Source organism: Sminthopsis crassicaudata, chromosome 2 (genome assembly GCF_048593235.1).
Source record: "Sminthopsis crassicaudata isolate SCR6 chromosome 2, ASM4859323v1, whole genome shotgun sequence".
NCBI classification, from domain to species: domain Eukaryota; kingdom Metazoa; phylum Chordata; class Mammalia; order Dasyuromorphia; family Dasyuridae; genus Sminthopsis; species Sminthopsis crassicaudata.
The window spans coordinates 551,342,254-551,356,939 of NC_133618.1; the positions used below are offsets into that span (position 1 = coordinate 551,342,254).

The 14,686-nt window shown below is 35.2% G+C and overlaps 1 protein-coding gene across 1 annotated transcript in view; it reads right to left on the minus strand.

The window, feature by feature from the left end:
- Positions 1 to 2,647: 2,647 nt before the first annotated feature.
- Positions 2,648 to 14,686, minus strand: part of ALDH1A3 (aldehyde dehydrogenase 1 family member A3) — a 47,401-nt gene continuing 35,362 nt past the window's right edge. Inside the window, exons 10-13 of the mRNA XM_074295005.1 lie at positions 13,899 to 14,063; positions 10,793 to 10,950; positions 9,881 to 9,955; positions 2,648 to 5,369 (exon numbers count right to left, since the gene is read on the minus strand). Of these exons, the coding sequence (XP_074151106.1) occupies positions 5,297 to 5,369; positions 9,881 to 9,955; positions 10,793 to 10,950; positions 13,899 to 14,063 (471 nt within the window). The 3' untranslated portion in view covers positions 2,648 to 5,296. The remainder of the gene's footprint in view (positions 5,370 to 9,880; positions 9,956 to 10,792; positions 10,951 to 13,898; positions 14,064 to 14,686) is intronic.

Here is a 14,686-nt window from a genome sequence, read left to right on the forward strand (position 1 = left end):
TGGGCGGGAGTCCCCAGGGGAGGGCGGGGCCAGAACAGAGCCCCCTCTTCCACTCCCTCCCGTCCTTCCTTCCCTCTCCCTCACCCCCCCTTCCCGCGCTGCGTCCGGGGCCGCGCGCTCCGCCTGGGCTTCAGCCACGACCACGGTCACGGTCATGGTCATGTTAAGGCCGGACCTTTCTTTGTCTATGGTCCACCACCCCAGGGAAAGGCGGGAGGGGGACGCTGGGGAAACTGGAAAGAATAAGTGATGAGCAGGAGGGGACGGGCCGGCAGCGGGGAAGTAGAGTTGGGGGACTTCTGGAACATCTGGCCCTGGAAGGAAAGTCAGCGGTGGTCTGAGGACAGGGGTTGGGAGGCAGGAAGAGTTCGGACGATGAGGCTGGAGTGGTCTGAGAACTGGACACTATCGAGTCTTTCCTCGATTTTACAGATGTGGAAACAGAGGGGTAGGGAAGGTTACCCACTCCCCCAAGGTCCTGCAATATAGTATCACTCAGGATTTGAAGTCTTTCTGTCCCTGAAGTCAATGCTTTAATTACTATGCAATCCTGACTCATCCTTTTTCTATAAGTATTATGTATCTGTGTATAGATATACTTTGCAGCCACCCGTACCTAGTCCATATTCTTCGTCCAGTAAAGCAGAAACTAATGTGAAAATCGGATTTGTCAAGACTATCCCCAGTCTGACTCCTGGCTATTTTTTTCTTTCCAAACTTAGATGACTTCCCCTTCCGTTATTACTCTATGCTCTAGCCAGACTGGACCACTAAAGCCTTCAAAATGTCTTAATTCCTTTGGGTGATCTGTGACGATTAACTCTTAGTGGCTTGCTCTGGGCTTGTAATTAGAGACCTGATCTTGAATGAAGCTATTAACTCTAAAGAAGGGAAAGGAGGAAAAGAGCTTTTGCCATATTCCTGCAGTGACAGGAACTATGTCAACCCCTTTACAGATATTTGATCTGAAACAATTGTTATTATTTCCATTTTATAGTTAAGTAAACCAAGGCAGATAAGTGATTTTCCCATAGTCACACAGCTACTGTGTTTGAATTTGAACTCATATCTTCTTGACTTCTAGACTAGGATTTTCTCTCTACTATGCCTTATCTGCCCCTATAGGGCTTAAAGGTTAAAGTAATTTAACCTTTATGTATTTCCTCATCCGTAAAATGGCTCTAATAATAGTTGCAAGCTTCAAGGATAGTATTTCATGAGACTGACATTAGGAAAATATTTCCTAAGTCTTTTAACTGTGAGCTATTATGGCGACACTTATTTGCATGGTTCATAAGTTTCTCTCATCCCCATGTCCTGGGCTGTTATTACTTAACTCTTTTCTGGGCCTACAGAAAGACTGAACTTCAGCTTGGAAGCCTCGCCCTGTGAGGCACAGCTATAATTGGAGACTAGACAAGACTGCAGTCAAATTAGTGCAAATTTCTTTTCACAATTGGAAAGCCATTCTACACAGACCCTTATAATAGCAAAGGGGCACAGTATTACCACTTCCTAGTAATGCCCCCGTGTGATGTTTGTCTTTTGGGTTTAGAGAAAGAAAGTACAAAGATAGCAAATAAGTCCATCCCACAGTGCAGACGTTACGATTTCTTATTCATTACTTCCTTCTTAATATTCCCCTTGCAACAACTCCATCATATGCCATCTAGTGACTTCTTTAGGAAGTGCATATAAGGGGATGTAATAAGATTGGGCCAGGCTGAAACTTTTTTTCCATTTTTGGAGGGTGGGGTGGGCTGGGGGTGGGCTGGGGGTGAATGAGAATGACCTTGAAATAACTAAGTTGACAAAAAACGTCATAGCTAAACAGGAGGGCATTGGAACTACAACTGTTCTGTTTAGAGTTGGTCAAATCATAGCATTCAATTTAACATATACATTCAAAAGAATTCTCAAATTTGTTTTCTTAATAAACTTCTTTTTACCTAACACTTGGGAGAAAAAAAATCTAACAGTTTCTAATACATAATTCTTGAACAAGGCAAAACTACTCCCTGTTCAGCTTCTGTGGCACAGCAAATAAGGTACTGGAATAGTAAAATTTCAGATCAAGTCACTTTTCCCATTTTCAGTGTCTCATCTATAAAAGGAAACAATTGACTTCTCAGTTCCCTTCAAGCTCCAAAATCTAAGAAATGGTGACAAACATTTGTGTGTGTGTGTGTGTGTGTGTGTGTGTGTGTGTGTGTTCCTGCCTCTCTTTAAACTAGCATTTTGCTGAAATATAAGAGCTGCACTTAAAATTTCAAATCCAAGATACTAGATTAACACTAAAAATGTTCATTACTACTTAACCTCTCTGATGCTATTATTCCAATTTTCACTTTCAAGTCTTAACTATTAAATATTTGCTGAGGTTTCAAAATCAGATTTAAAGTTGAAAAAAAAATCAAGATACAGACATCCAGATAAAGAAGTAGCAAATCTCATTTTGACAGTTATAACTTTAGTCTAAGGCTATAAATCTGGACAAATGTAAATTTTAGTCTTTCAAACCAGCAAATGGTATTTTAAAATTTGGATTAAAGTATTTCATTTGTCCACCAGATCCAGGTAAAATGAGAAAGAGCATCCACATATAATGGGTATGAGTTTTTGTTAATAAGGAAAACAAAGCATTCTCTTTTGTTTCAAAAGTTTATTCTGTTTTAAAAGTGTTGTTGCATTGCTTTAAATTTAATCTGCCATGGAATTAAAATTCACAGGATTATAGTGGGTTTTTTTTTTTAACCACACTACAGAAAAGTAAATCTTTAAAGGACTGAAAACCTAATCTTACATAGATTTTCATTTCTAAATACAGTATATACAAGAAGTTTAAACATACCATTTCCAAGTACTTTCAGCTATAAAAATATGGTAATTAACTGTATACTAATTATAAATATTTAAACGATTTAAGTAGCATTTCATATGAAAAGCATAACTGTGCAATAAAAGAAGAGGAACCCTCTGAGGGATTATTTTTAAAGTTAGTGTCTAAAATTATGTAAAATAAAATTCAGAAAGTTCAGTGTGTAAAATCAAACCCTGATTTAACAAAATAATAAGACGATATGTTGAATCTTAACTGATAGGGAAAAATAGTAAATTACATATGGCATTATTTTCTAAAAAGATAGCAATTCTATATCATATACATGATGCTCTGTATACACATATTGGTTTTTATTTTTGGAATTTCACTTTATTCTGCTATACCTCTCTCCTAATCTCAACTATAAGCATCATTTTTTGGTGTTTTTTTTTTTTTTTCACATCAAGGGAAAAAATAATACCAGTTAAGTGATACTAAAAGTATGCCTTAAGAATTTTTTGTTTTAAATAAGCTTTGATATTTCAGTGCCAAATAGGAAAATTGATAGAATTCCCAAGTTAGGAATTATAGAACATTTTAATTTTTTGTTATATAAAAAGGAGAGAAAAATTCACGACTTTATAAAAAAAAAGTAATATTCCTAAACCACTCAGATACAGTAGGAGACCTTTTGCCTCCACTCAGTCCATATTGTCATTTACTGAATCAATTAGAAATCAATTCTGGTAGCAGACTTCTAAAAGTAAGGTTAGGTGATACCAATCTTTCCAGTATTATATAAGTCTAACTAAGCAAGATGGATCAGTAAACAGCTCAGTCCAGTGGGAAGAGCTCTGGGACTTGAAGTTGAAAAATGTGGGTTTGAGTTCAAACTACCACCTAGCTGTGTGATTGTGGACAAGTGGTTGAAACTTGGCGAACTTCAGTTCCCTTTCCTGAAAAATGGGGGTAATGATAGTTATGCTACCTATTTCATGGATTGTTACTACTTAAAACAAACAACAAATAGGACCTGTTATTTATAATCAGTGCTCTCTAAGAGAGCAAAAGATCTTACGGATTACCACAGAGCATTACTACCTGCTGCAGAACTGCAGTTTTGGGGGGAAAGAATTCTTACTTTAAGTAGTTTGTTAATGCCTTGTGCTTGGCACAGTGCCTGGCACATGGTAAGTGCATAATAACTACTTATTAATTGATTGTTTCCCAGAGCTTATATAGCACAGTACCCGGCATGTAGTAGGCACTTAATAAATGTTGATTGATTAATATTTCCACTCTACTATCCTAAGGATAGATATACAGGACTTTCAGTGAAACTGCTGTGAATCTCCCATACTATTTTTAAAGTTAAACATATACGAAGCTGCAAGACTTTATAAGATAAAGGAAATCTTTCTAGTAAATGCAGTGCAAAAGTCTCTTTTTTTCTTCCAAAAAAAGAAAGTGCTTCCCAGGATATATATGTATGTATGTTTTTGTAACTACTGAATGAGTGATATTTTGGGGACACACATATCAGCTTTAAACCAAGTAATGAATGCATACCATATTATGAATGAAGATAACAGCCTGTCAAATTAATCACCATTCATCCTATCCTTTCATGATATCAATACCCTTTTATGTAGGAACCTGACACAGGATTGTAATTTTCAAATCAAAGTAGAGTTAAAGTTTACACTAATTAATGTCATTCAACTTGTGTATTTTTTACCTAACCTTCGGCTAAATGACCATGTTCAGTTGTGCTTAATATCAAGATTAGGATGATCCACAAAGTTCAGGTGAGCTGGTCTTTGTTGGAACCTGGATAGGGGAAGAGGTCTTTGGCAAGACCTGTCACTATAAATTATAGGGTTTCTCTTTTCTAGTTATAGGGTTTGTTTTTTATTTTTTTAGTTTTTCCCCAAAGCTCTTAACAGAAATAAGAAATTCGGCCAAGTGCTTTTCAAGCAGGTGACATCATTGTTTTTAGAAACACTTTTTTTTTTTTTCCTGAGGCTAGGGTTAAGTGACTTGCCCAGGGTCACACAGCTAGGAGGTGTTAAGTGTCTGAGACCAGATTTGAACTCGAATCCTCCTGAATTCAGGGCTGGTGCTCTATCCACTGTGCCAACTAGCTGCCCGGAAACACTTTTTTACTAATGCCCTGAGCTTTTCCACTGTCCCCTGTGACCAGGTCTAAAGGGGTAAAATTCTAAAAATAATTGATAACTTGATTACCATAAAGTATGACAAAATTCACAGGTGGCTAATGGAGCACTCCAGAGTTTGGATGAATGAAGGTGGACATGAGTGAGAGAAAACTTCTTTCAAAATCTAGTAGATTTAAAAGTCCTATTAGAAATACAATTTTGTTGTTGTTGTTGTTGTTTTAAAGAAGTGCTATGTTCTACAAAATTTCTCTGCCACATTCAGAATGTCAGATGCTTAAGGAAGGATCTCTTCCATTCAATGGTCCTTCTCATTGAGTTTAATAGTAACTGTTTTCACTTCCGTGTATTCCGCCAGAGCATATTCGCCTCTGTAATAATCAGAAAACAAAATTTAAAAAAATTTAAAAAACACATTTTCTAGATTCCTTATGCAATATATATTACATATGACATATGTAATATATATGTATATATAGATATATAATATACATTTGTTTACTGTAGTGTTTTGTCCATAAAACTCCACCAAGTCACTCTGAATTCATGCTATTTGACTGTGAGGAAAAGATCATGAGAAATCAGGTTAAGAAACCCAATAACTGTGAATGATTTAGCTATCCTCAGCAATACAATGATTCAAGAAAATCCTAGAGGATAGTATGATGAAGCATACTATCTGCCTTCAGAGAAAGAACTGATATTGTTTGAATTCAAACTGAAGCATGATATTTTTTCATTTTCTTTCTTACTCTTTTCTTTTATATGACAATGGAAATGTTTTATATGATTGCAGATCTATAATTTATATCTGATTACTTATTGTCTTAGGGAAAGGGGAAGGGAAGGAAAGAGGGAGAGAGAGAATTTAGAATTCAAAACTTTAAAATAATGTTTAAAAAACCATTAGGCTATGCTGTTATTCACTTTAAAAGTCCCCATCTGTCATCACGGTAATACAATAAATGTTCGAATGTATTAGTCAAAGAAAGAAAGAAAGAAACTAGACAGGTTAGAACACTTGGGCAGAATAGTTTAATCCATATCTTAGTTGCAATGAAGACTTCAAAATATTCAGAATTTATGTGGCAAAAGGAGGATACATCTACTCTGAGTAAAAGGTCCTAGAAAGAATTAGCTGGGCCTGGTATACTTGGTTTGTTCAAATCTCTCTTAAAGAGTAGTTTAAAGCCCTTCAGAGAAGACAGGAAAAGAATGTGTGGTGGTTGGAGTTTCTGAAAGCAAGAGAGAGAGCTGTGGCCAGAAATCACTAAAAATAATTGGGGTATTTAGTGGTCAGAGAAATTTTTCTCTCTCCAAACTCCCCAAAGCCCCCAAAATCAACAACAAAAACCCAGACACCTCTGTTTTATTTAAAGCAATGGCATCATTTTGGGAGTTGATTTTAATTTTCAATTTCAAATTTTCTCCCTATTTCCATCCCTTCCTGCATCCATTGAGAAGTCAAAAAATACAATATTCATTATATAGATGAAATCACTATTGCAGAAGGAAAAAAAAAATCAAGAAACATAAAGTAACAAGAATATTAAAGCAGCAGCATCTTATTTTTTTTTAAAGCCCTGAACCCTAAACAGAGAAACAGATGAGCATAGTGGATAAAGACCTAGCTTTGAAATCAGGAAGTTCTGATGTGGAATCTTGGATGGACAAGCTGCTTCATTTCTGAGTGCCTCAGGCAGTCTGAGCTGCTGTGGAAGCAGATTTTTATGGGGCCATTCACTAAAACAAATGCCTGCTACTCCTCTCCACCCAATCTAAAACTAGGGAAAGGAGCCAAAATCTCTGAAAACCTCTATGTCCACTGTGTACAAAACTCTATGCTAGATGGCCTGGGTAGAGGCAAAAAAAAAAAAAAAAAAAAAAAAAAAAAAAAAGAATAAAACACTGTTTCCGTCCTCAGTCAGCTCACAATCTTTAAAAAACAAGTCATCTGTAAATATCTAGATGAAAGAGTATTGAGAGATATATGATTTTTTTTTGACTTAGAGTAGAGGCATCAAATATGCTACACCAATGAGATTAAAATATAATTGGGAAATATTTAACAAGATAAATAAACCTACAGCAAACCATAGTTAATGTTAATACATGGTTTTCTAAGTTAACATAGATCTTAAGGATCTTATGGTACCAGTGGTTTAGAGAAATATTAGTGAAGAAATTTCCTTTACCACTATATGACAGCAGCTGCTTAGCTATATAGTTTTAGAGAGTACTGGACAGGTTAAGGTGATGTTTTTTTTGTTTGTTTGTTTTTTTTCTTTAAGAAAAATTATTTTTGGTGGCTTAAGTGGATAGAACACTGAGATTGAATCAAAAAGACTCATATTCCTGAGTTCAAATTCAGTTTCAACACTTCCTAGTTATGCGACCTTAGGCAAGTCACTGTTTGCCTCAGTTTCCTTATCTGTAAAATGAACTGGAGAAGAAAATGGCAAACCACTCCAGTATCTTTGCCAAGAAAACAAGAAATTTGGTTATGAAGAGCTGAACAAGATTGAAATGACTCAAAAACAACATTTTCACAAAATCTCCATAAAGGAATGCATGAGGAATCCACTGGCACTTATTTCTCATTCCACACATTATCCCCAGGCATCTTTGTCTTCTGTGACAGCCTCATCCAGAGGGTGGACTATAAATGGACACACAGCCTTAGACTTTTCTGTTGGAACCCTCCTGCCCTGCCCTGACTACAGTAGAAGCCAGTCTCACCTAGAATCAATAGAAACTGGATCTTTGTCGGGGCTCTTATTCAAATCATTGGCTCAAATCATTTCCCACCATGGGGACACTGCATATGATTCATTTCTACCACCTCCTTCAGAATTACAGATAGAAAATAATCCTTCCTATTGTACATATGGTACATACGGCAATATGGTATAATGGAAAGAAGTCAGTTTTAAGTGAAAACACCCAAGATTTAGTCTAAACTCTACTAGTTATTATTTAAATGTATTTGCACTTCTAACCCTCTATTTTCTCACAAGATGGGGATAACAATAGCTACATTTTTTGTGTCACTGGACTCTTGTGAAGGTCAAAAGATAATTTAAACAGTTTTGTCCATTCTAAAATCTATACAAAAGTAAACTAAGCTAAAGTGAACTTACTTAAGCTAAGCAACTTAGTTTACTTAGTTTAGCTTAGTTTACTTCATTTACTCCCCACAATAGAGTGGGGTGGGGGAGGCTCTGATGAGTCTGGGGAAGCCAGGCCAGATAATGAGAGTGGGTAAATTTATTTACATAAACTTGGAATGTTGGAAAGTCTCATTGGAAGAAGGAATGGAGATGAGGTTTTTGCGTAATACAGAAGTACTGCCATCCAGAGCAGATAATTCAATGGCTCATGACTATCTGATAGAAAGATGTGGAGTTAGAAGAAGCAGGTTCAAAATACTACCTTAGACTTATTACATATATGAATGAGAAAAGTCATTTAGCTCCTGAGGTTTTAGTTTCATCAACTTTAAAATTAGAGAGTTGGACCAGATGATCTTTAAGCTCCTTTCAGCTCTAAATCTATGATACTGTGATCTAAAGTACTGACTTAATCTTATCTATTGAAAAGAGGTTATTGAAAAGAACCTTGGTCATAAGACAAGAGCTGGCAACATAATTAAATTTTACATCTTGATAGGAGAAAGGAAACTCAAAAATAGGTTATTCAGTGTTGGGAAATGTAGTTAAGACAAAATATAAATATTAAAGGACACCTAAAGGAGAGACTTGCAAAAGTAACCCACAGGAAAAATGTGTGCTGAGGATCCCTTAAAAAAGTCAAATGCAAAGAAAATGGAAATCCATAAGCACAACAGATATAAAATAAAAAACTAAGACTAAAACCATTTGAGTTACATTTTACAAAGGACTACAAAAAACAAAGCAAATCAAAATATAAAAATAAAAACCACAGACTTTATATATGCATATATACACACATGTATGTATACAATGTATGCCACATATACCCACACACATATATAACACCCACAGATCTATATGCCAATGATCTATATAGCCAATGATTCTTGATAAAGAACCAATGAACCCCTAGGTGATGGTGGAGTGAAGGATTTGCTTAGGGTTTAAAAGGAGAAGGTGAACAAATTGAATGATAATTCTTTGGCTTGATTTTGACTGAGAAATACATAAAACAGGAAAAGACATTCCCAAATTGTCTTCTGACAGTACTGGTTCCAAAGAGTAGTAGCTCATGAGAATATTCCAATCAAACTTACAAAATAAGACTAGAGAGTATATACTTTAGGGTTCCAAAGGAAATGAAGGATGAAATTTGAGAGTTATTAACTAAAAATGAATCATTTGGCAGATTACATATTACAGCCTTGCCATGAGTAGGATATTTCAAGTGGGATTGGAGAGTGGGAAATAGAATTATTGAAGCCCCAGACATAGAAATGAGCATAACACATATAAGGAACAAGAAGATCACCAGACTGAATACCATTAACAGTTTAAGTTGCAGCAATGAAAGAGAAGGTTGGATAATTAAAGTGGAGCTCAAGTAAACTATTATGGTTCTTGAAAATCTGGTTCATTTTGTGGTTGCACACATGGGGGCTTAATGAGACAGTAGTGACAGTATGTGGTACTACAAAGAGCACTAGACAGTTGAAAAAGCTGAGCTGAAGCCTTGTTTTGCTACTTACTAGCTATGAAAACTTGGGCCTCTGCTTCCATATTTACAAAATAGAATAATAATACCTAATCCTAACTCACAGTGTAGGTGTAAGGACTGAGATAATATACACTGAAGTACTTTGGAAATGATAAAATGCAATATAAGTATAAAATATATCATTAAAATTAATATTATTAACAAAACTTACAGTTCTCTGCCATTTCCTGACATTTTGAAGCCACCAAATGGAGCCTGTGCATAAATGGCATTGTAACAGTTGATCCTATAGAAAGAATTTTAAAAATACAATTACATAGAGAACAGATATTGATATTTAATAAAGTCCATTTATAGTGTTTAATAACTTTTGATCTCCTGTTTTCTCTTCTCACCCTTTTATGATGAGCTAAGTAGTTCAAGAATATGGCTCCCAGTTAGGGAAGATTCTAAGTAATGATGGAGGGAGAGGGAAAGAAGAAGAAAAATAGAAAAAGGGAAAGTCTGAATTTCTCTTTTTACACTTGAAAATGTAGTTTCATTATTTGCTATTCCATACATCATAACTAGCTGTTGACCCTATTTTCAATGGGTGATATTTTTATTCTTCTTCTTAAAGTAAATAAGGATGCTAGCGCTCATTTATTTCAGTTAGTCAAAATACATGATTGATTGAATTAATCCAGGAACAACTGAACTCACAAATAGTTACATCGATTCATATGTGTGTTCATAGTGGTATAGAAATTCTTAGCATACAAATTTATGACTAAAGGAAAAGTGAGGAATTACAGAAAGTGAATCAGGGAAGAAAAACAAGGAGGAAAGGAAGAAGATACTTGCTGAGTAGATAAAAATATACATATAAACACATACATATATACACCCACACACATATAATACATACACACACACACACACACACACACACACACAGTCATCAGATTCCCATGAATTAGACAGGATTTAAAAAAAATTGACACCTAGCATTCAGTATTGCATTGCAACCTATTTTGAGGTTGTTCAGTTATTGAAAGGCTTTTGAAAACATTTAAGTTAGGAAGAAGTGAGTCTCTTCAGGCATTCCAAAGTTTGGGAGAAGCAACATATAGTGCATACTTACCAGACTGTTCCCGACTCTAACGCAGAAGCCAGTTTCAATGCTTTATCAAGATTTTTTGTGAATACAGCTGCAGTGAGTCCATACTCAATACTATTTGCTCTTTTTATAACTTCTTCTATATTTTTGAACTTCATTATTGGCTGCACTGGTCCAAAGATCTAAAATGAAGTAGAAGAATGGCAAACACAGACTGAAACCCCATGACCTTAGAAAGAATTTTCTCACTTTAATGATGTTGTCCAAACAGATAAAATGATCAGCAGTGACTTGGACTGTGGAATGACTTGGACAGAAAACTCAACTTCAAATCAGTGGTTCTGGGTTCAAATCCTGACTGTCATTACCTTTTCTTTGTGGCTTCACATAATTCTAAGAATTATAGAATACAACATCTCAAGGGCTTTTGTTGTCGTTGTTGTTAAAGCAATTTGACTTTGTAGAAATAAGAGAATAATCAAACTGAAATTTTTTAAAATGGTGAAAGTTTAAGTAAAATCCCTTCCTGAGTTGCTGAGCATGGAAATATTGCATGGAACAACTACTAAGCATACACTAACACTGAATATATTGGAACCTTTTATGTAATGTTGTTAAGGAACTGGGGTAGATACAGTTCTGTGATTATGCCCTGCAACCCATAGAATGCCACATTTTTCTTAAATGAAGGATCTTCAAAGCAACAGAAGGACTTCCTGTTCTTAGCAGGTTCTGGTAAGCATCGAAAAGGGCATGGCAAATTTTTTACCAAAATGGAGTGTGAGCAAAGGGAAAAAAGAAAAAAAGAAAAACAGTGCCATAAATCTAAAGTTGAGAATTTAAAAAGTGGCTTTTGAAGGAAACTCATTACTGGACTCAATGTCCAAATCTATTTTTAGGCTTAACATTATGTCTAGGCTGAAGAAATACTTTCCCAGGTTCCTTAGAAACTGCATGTCACAGGACAGTTAAAAAGTTGAGTTGTATGCCATCAGTGTACAGTAAGTAACTCATAAAAATCTCAAGACTAAAGTCTATAAAATTTTGCTGCCAGAAAGCCTTTGGCAGTAATTTACTCTTTTATGTTTCCCAATGGACACATTAAAAAAAAAAGGCAAAACATCCTGGGGTCTAATCATATGGGGCCAGATTCTCATCCTACATAAACTCTATAGGAATTGTTACAGGGATGCAAACCTGGCCCATGGTAACCAGATGCCATCTTGTTTGATATTAGAAAGACAGTGTTAGATTTACATCTTTGGGAGGGTCTCTTGTCTTTCCATCATTTCAAAATATGACCAGAAGGGAAAACTTCAATAAGAGTTTTTAAAAGGGATGCATTCATTGAGTAAACATTCCTTATAAGAATTTGGTTGGGGAGAATGGAAAGCAGTATTGTGTGCTGGCTGATTCCAGGGTCTTTGTCTTGTCAAAATCCAAAGCAACCACCTATTCTTTGTTGTCAGGATTACTTCCATCATGTAAAAAACAGGAAGTTCCCAGAATTAAATGTTTTCTAATTGTAGGGACTTTTGTTTAATAGATATAGCTTTCATTTTAAGAAATGTTAATATCAGTCTTCTTCACTGACATTTATGTAAAAAAGCCAATAAAACTTAAATAAAAATTTCCCTGATATGAAATCAGAACATTTGCCATATTGATGATTGGGTTTGTATCAGTAGAGGATGAATAGCAAGTCAAGTATTTTACAAAAGAATCAATAGGTTTAAAAAAAATTGGTGGGGGGAGGCTATATTTCCTTTTTTTTTCCTGAGGCAATTGGGATTAAGTGACTTGCCTGGAGTTGTGTTAAGTGCCCGACATCAAATTTGAACTCAGGTCCTCCTGACTTCAGGGCTGGTGCTCTGCCCCAAGTATTATTTCCTTTTACTTTGAATTTATTCTGATTAACTTTCAGAAACAGGAGAAGGAAAAAGAAGGACTTACTTATGGTTTCAAACTTCCTTCTGGACTATAAAGGTACCAGTATTTAATCATTCAAGTTTATTTTATTAAAAATCAAAGTCTGCCAAAAACAAAATATTTCATACAAAATAATAACAAATAATACTGTATCAGATGTTCTTCACAATAAAGTAAAATGAAGAAAAATCCGTAATCTGATTATCTAGCATTATTCAGGAACAAGATCCACCAGTATGAGAACTTGGGCCCATTAATTTCACAGACAGTATTATAAAGATGAAAGCTAGGTGCAATCAGTTTGTAAAGAAACATTAAATACAAATTTACATAATGCTATAAAATGTTTAAAAATATTTACTTGGGTATCAACATTTTAAAAATGGATTATAAAAATAAAAAATAATTCTGTTCTAGTCAAGATCAAGGGAAAAGTAATTTTATTTTTCATAAAAACTAAGCCTTACAGATTCTAAAATTACATGAAAAAAGTTTTAAACTTAACTAAGGAGTTTCCTTTGGAAACAAACAAAAGATTAAAAAACTAGTATATAAAGGGTGGAAGGATGTGGTGGTGGAATTTTAACCTCCTCATCTAATCCTCCTTCCATCCTAGCCAGAAATAATGTCACTTCTATGTGGAGTTTAACTGCTGAAAAGGTTAATTGGCAGAGAAAGTGATTTATGTAGTGTTTGAAATTGTTGAATTAGTAACAGATTATTGTAGTCTACTTTCTCCTTTTTTCTCCTTTTTTTGAAGAAAAACATCTCTTGGGAAACACAAATCTGTCAAATGTCAATAAAAAAAGAAGGCCCCAAACTGAGTTGGCAATGTGGTATAGTAGGATTAGATTTGAAATAAGAGAGTTAAGCTTAAAAGCTAGTTCTGTTACTTACTAGCTGTGTGATCTTAGCCAAGTCACTACCATTCCAGGCATAACCTATAAAATAAGAAGCTTCTTACTTAGTCCCCTTTTAGTACTAAAATCATGATCCTTCTGAAGCACGTTTTAAGATGACAGAAAGGAGAAGTGCTATTCAAAATTTACTTCTGTAATTAAGAGGAAGCAAAAAGTTGAGGCCCCTTGGACTCAAGAACATGTTCCCAAGTTCTGTGTTATTTGATAGATCTAAATCTCCAAGCCCACTGAGCCACCAGAACATTATTCCTGTTTTCTTATTAACATTCACGATAACCTACCTCTTCTTTGGCAATTCGCATGTTGTCTGTAACTTCTGAAAACACTGTGGGTTTTATGAATAGTCCTCTGTCTTCCATGGCTGAGCCCCCATATTCCAGTTTAGCACCTTCTTTCTTTCCACTCTCTATCAGCTCCAGAATTTTGTCAAACTGCTTTTGATCAATCTATAAAACACAGAGAAGAGGAAATTAGAATAGAATCCAGGCTTCACTCAGGACCAGCATGGATCTAATGGTCTTAGTACTTAAAAACATTATCCAATCTTTAAACATTTCTGCAAAGGCAAGACTATCACAATTTTGCTAAGTAAGAAATGGAATTATCTCAGCAAGAATTTATTGAGCATCTACTATGAACACAGCATTGTTTTAGTCATGGGAGAAGGGAAATGAATACAAAAAAACAGACTATTCTGGTTCTACCCTCCCAGTAATTTTTATGCATTGGAATTGGAGTGAGAGGGATTCTTAGGGTTTCAAATTTAGCCCTATACTTCATAATCTACTAATGAATTTGAGTCTCTTCTTTAAGATTTTTCAATGTAACCATGTTAAAAATGGAATCTGAACTCATGACACTCTCAGATATTGGAGCTGGCTGCCTCAGTATATGTATACATGCCTAAAAGTATATCGCCAAGTTAAGTGAACTTATTCACAGCATTCATAATTTTTCCATTTGCTGTAACTGATGGTTCCACATATGGATAGTACAGTGTTGGATGTTGAAGAACCTCTCTTTTCTTGGTATTGTTTGTCAGATCAAAATTAGCACAAGTAGCAGAGAA